Below are 4,998 nucleotides of genomic sequence, written 5' to 3' on the forward strand. Positions count from 1 at the left end.
AATGTCACTTCGGTAAGCCTGAGCTTAAATATCTGGGACATATTATGTCTGAAAGTACCAATCAAGCACCAACTAGCCATGTTGAAGCCATACAAAACTTTCCATCTCCAACTTCAAAAAAGAAATTGCAATCCTTCATTGGTACTTGCAATTGGTTGCGAGAATACTTACCCCACGCTGCGGAGGTAATGGCTCCCTTGACCGCCATTCTGAAAAGAAAACCATTCAAGTGGACCAACCAGGACGAAGAAAACCTGAAAAACGTAAAGTTGGCGTTCACTAAGTTAGAACCCTTGAGCCGCCCACAAGATGACTTACCCATGATCTTACAGTGTGATGCTAGTGGCATTGGGATGGCAGCCACTCTTTACCAGGAACGAGATGGTAAGAGATTCATAATTTCTAATTCATCAGCTAAGTGGAGTCCTACTGAGAGCAAATACCACATTAATGAACAAGAATGCCTCGCTCTTGTTTGGTCTGTGAAAAGGTATAAATCCTACTTAGATGGAAAGAGATTTCTGGTGCGCACTGATAGTCGGGCGCTGACCTGGCTAAACACGTTCAAAGAGGAAAGGAGTAAGCTGACCCGCTGGGCCTTACTCCTCCAAGAGTTCTCATTTGACATTGAGCACATCCCGGGTCGTGCAAACGAACTTCCTGATGCAATGTCCAGGCTCCCCATGGACGGAGGGAGGACGGAGGAACTGGAGAATTGGAACTCCATGGTTTCTCCTCCTCCTCCAACCAGTCCGCCCATGGGACCAGTAATCAACAATGCAACAATCAAACCTGCTACGCAGAAAAACAAGATTTTTGTCCCTCCGTCTGAAGTAAGGGAAATAATTAAATTACACCATGACAGTGACCTCTACAGGCATCCAGGAAGTGCCCAAACCCTGAAGAATTGTCAAGCCAATTATACTTGGCCGAATATGTCCGAATCAATACGGGAATATGTGAGGCAATGTACAGTTTGCGCTCGCACTAAGGTGGTAGGTCGTACCAACAAACCATGCCTGGTACAACGTCAAGTAGTAACACCAATGCACACTCTGTCCGTGGATATTATGGGACCTTATACACGTTCCAAGAAAGGAAAACGCTACCTCCTAGTGATATCAGATACTTTCTCACGGTGGGTCGAAGCTTTCCCTTTACCTCAGGCAGATACTAAGAGAATTTTACCTCTACTGCAAGAATGGTTTTGCAGGTATGGTTATCCCGAGGTGATAATCACAGATAATGGTCCCCAATTCGTTTCCAGAGTCTGGAAGGAGAAAATGAGTGAATTAAACATTATTCACCATACCACCGCTATCTACACTCCTCGCCAAAACCCAGTCGAAAGACAGAACCAAAATATCAAGACCAAGTTAAGAATGTTCCTTCTTGACAAAGGGCATAATAGATGGGATGAGGAACTGGATAAGATTCTGTTTTCCATTCGGAACTCTGTGTGTCAGTCAACCAAGTTATCTCCAGCAGAAATACTATTCGGAACAACTTTACGTCATCCTCATGATCCGGTGAATGATGAGCCCCTATCGCAGGCCGAAGTTGCTACTCAACGCAAGAAGAAAAAACTTGAGATGATAGAAAGAGTAAGGTCTGATCAGACCAAGAACTCTAAGGTCAGACAAGAAGTAGTGCAACTTCAGCCCGGACAGTTGGTTTACATTAAGAATACTGCTCTTTCAAGTGCAATAGATGCGATCACTTCTAGCTTAACAGCTCGTTGGATTGGGCCGTACAAGGTTATTCGAAAATTAGGCGTTAATGTCTATGAATGTCAAAACTTGGAAAATGTCAGAGATGTGAGGAAAGTTGACATTTCAAACATTCAAATCATTTCCAACTCAGACTCTACAATAGCAGAGTGAGAGGAATTCTGAGCAATTGTATTTTACATAATTATTTTGTAAGTATTTGTATTGAATTTATTTACAGGTACCTAATGTTCTTTTCCTGTGTAACCTGTTTATACATACTGTGTTGTTTATTTTTTTCAGATATTTTCATCCATTCATTATTGGTGGAAATCTACCTAGAATTATCTTCTTTAATTTTTGTTCAATTATGTTGAACATATTCTCTTAATTCATAAGTTTATATCTATATCTGTATAATAGTTCCCTTTGTGTAATTTTATTCTTGTTTTTAACCCTATGAATGCTAATTTGTAGTACTTGTTTTTCAGACCATCTGATTTGTTTGGAACTTTGTGGGAAGAGTATCTTATTAATTACATTAGTTTACTTTTTCAGTTAATCCCTCTTTGACCACCAGTCAAGTTAACCCTTCTGCGTCCCAAAGTGGGAATCGTCTAAACTTTCTTGTTGTTCTACATTATGATATGTCATTATTGTTTTTATCAATTTTTTATCTTTTGACCGCCATTTGCACGTGTCGTTCCCTTCATTTCTTCAAAAGATAAAAATTAATAAAACTTATATTATAAGAATCAGATCATAAAGGTCAGTACCGCGCATCTAGCGGTAACATTTTAATAACTTTTTTTATCCTCATCAGGTGCTGCGGCCTAGTGGCAAATATTTGCATTGTATTTTTATTTACATTTTCTGGAATGTGCAAGATTTGATAATCGAGAGGACGCGAAGATTTTTCTAAAGAGCATTTTTAAAACACTCACACACTCTGTCTTTAAAATAATACAGGTTTTTTTAGCTGTAAAACCTTTTTTACTCCTGAGGAGAAGTGTAAGCCACAGATAAGTATCCCTATTTAAAAAAGTCCCGACCAATAACTAGGGACAACTTGTCAGGGTGGTCGGTCTGGACAAGGGGGGTTCGCAATGGACGCTCTGGGACTTTATATGAAGTTTTCTAGGAGCATGATGAATGACCTTATTTTTCCTGGAGAAGTCGAAGAGTAAAGACCGTCCTATTTGTTGTGAATTGCGAATCCGCCGATGGATCCATGGGACTTCTCAAAAAAGTGCAATAAGACGCCCTTAGTGACGCATATTAACTAATAGCCTCCCTGCGATCTTAAAAAAAAATATATATTGAACGTTAAATTACTAAAGTATAGTCTTCAAAATAGAAAATGAGTTTTTGAAAAGTAGGCAAGAGGCATGAGGAGCATGGGTCGAGAGAGACAGTAAGAAGAGTGAGAGAGAAGTGCGACGTAAGCCGACGTCGACGAGCTGAGACGAGAGAAAGTAAGGACAGACGAGAGATAACGTTCAGACAGAGAGACAAACTGGATTGCTCGAGAGGATGGGACTCGTAGGTAGAGAGTGACGAAACAAAGAGCAATGCTCAATAGACCTACGAGCAAATTGAGGAACGATAATGGTCATGAACACGCAATCTGTATAAAGACAATAACAAAATACCTCACTGAGGTAAACAAACACCGAATAAGAGTTTCTCTAAAAAAGGAGGAAGCTAAAAGTCATCAGCTGTGTAGTATGAGCATCGGACGGATACAAGGTGAGTAGGAAGGTCGCAGTAGTCACGTGAACTTATCACGGCTGAAGAAAGCTGAAGTCTCCGCATGCTACCAGTTGTAGACTACTTGTAAATGCCAACAACCTTGTTAACGACATATCAATTTCGCGGCTCGAGGACCTACTAAGATCTCAAGTTATAAATCTCACGGCCCGTGGAGTCACCAAGGTGAGCAGTCAGACGGCCATTGGGTTAAGAAGAAGAAGCGGAAAGGGGCCCAAGTCTGCCCCAGCCGCAAAAAGCAATCGGAGAGTTTGAATACTCACTTATGAGATACCAGCGTTGTTCCTTGGCATGTCTCCGATGCATGAGTGCAAAGAATAGAGTAGACGCAAACATGAGTATCCACTCATTATACTCTCTATATGATTCTGTGTCTGGTGTGCGCAGGGCTTTAGCTTCTCTTTTCCTTCTGTCCTATCCTCTTTCGGTCGGCAAGGCTCTTGCTTGTCATGTCCATGTTAAGTTGTCGTTGGACATTTTTAGTGTTTCTTTTCAAGCTCGGTGTCTCAACCCGGCAGTAAACATTATTCCCCTTACAAGCCCCCACAGACTGGAAATTATTCTATCTGATGAAATGGTAAAGAGGAAATAATGACGTGATCAAACAGTGATTAGCTTGGGCGCCGGATCGCGAATGTTCCGTCTGCGTGATGGTTGATTCGATTGGTCCGACCGACGATAAAGAAATCGTTCCCCTTAGGTCCGATCATATGAGAGACAAATTTCAGGGGGTCGGTCTGATTCGACCTGATGAGGGACAAATATAAATACTCGAAATAGCAAGTGACTCGGTGAATTCGATACGACACCATTCTAAAAGATACACTTCCAAAAGTTACTCATCTATCTAAAAAGGCATCACCTAATGAATTTGTTTTCTCATCCATAAATAAGATCAAACTAAAGTCTAGTATTTTCATCCTTGTGTCAATTCTCAGTTAGTTTTTACTGTTTCCATTGAACGTTAAATCAATGTATTTTTATAAACATTAGTATAATAGGACCATGACCTTACTTTATTTTGGACTAATTGGGTCGAATGACGTCTGACTTCTCTCTGTTATTGAATCCAATTTCAGTTAGTTGTTAGACGTCGTTTGAAAGTCTAGGATGGGGGAGTCATGGAATGAACTAGTAGTCCACCAAATAATCTAACATCGGAGATAGCATCTATCTTAGGACCGTGTAGGAGTTACACGACTACTCAACCTCCACTGACTAAAGAACCTCAGATCAGACTAACAGGTGATGACACCTTTACATCCGACCAGAAGTCCTATCGTACCTCAGTGAGGTCGTAGAGTCCTATAAAACATCTAACATTCAACCTTATCGTACCTCAATGAGGTCGTAGAGTCCTAAAAAAAATCGAATACCACGAGTGTCTTCAAGAGAAAATCCGATTGGCGTCTGTCGGAAGATTATCTGTCGTATGTCGCTCTCACTGGCGGGTCACCCCGGGAACCGTGGGTGAGTGATCCATTACCCTTGATGTATAGACACCATGTGAAGGAGTCCC

The 4,998-nt window shown here is 41.1% G+C and overlaps 1 protein-coding gene across 1 annotated transcript in view; it reads right to left on the reverse strand.

Moving 5' to 3' along the window:
• Nucleotides 1-266: 266 nt before the first annotated feature.
• Nucleotides 267-4,998, reverse strand: part of LOC113472218 — a 12,529-nt gene continuing 7,797 nt past the window's right edge. Inside the window, exon 2 of the mRNA XM_026831872.1 lies at nucleotides 267-505. Coding sequence (XP_026687673.1) covers nucleotides 411-505 — 95 coding nt within the window. The 3' untranslated portion in view covers nucleotides 267-410. The remainder of the gene's footprint in view (nucleotides 506-4,998) is intronic.

Source organism: Diaphorina citri, unplaced genomic scaffold, assembly GCF_000475195.1.
Source record: "Diaphorina citri unplaced genomic scaffold, Diaci psyllid genome assembly version 1.1 scaffold4346, whole genome shotgun sequence".
Lineage (NCBI taxonomy): Eukaryota > Metazoa > Arthropoda > Insecta > Hemiptera > Psyllidae > Diaphorina > Diaphorina citri.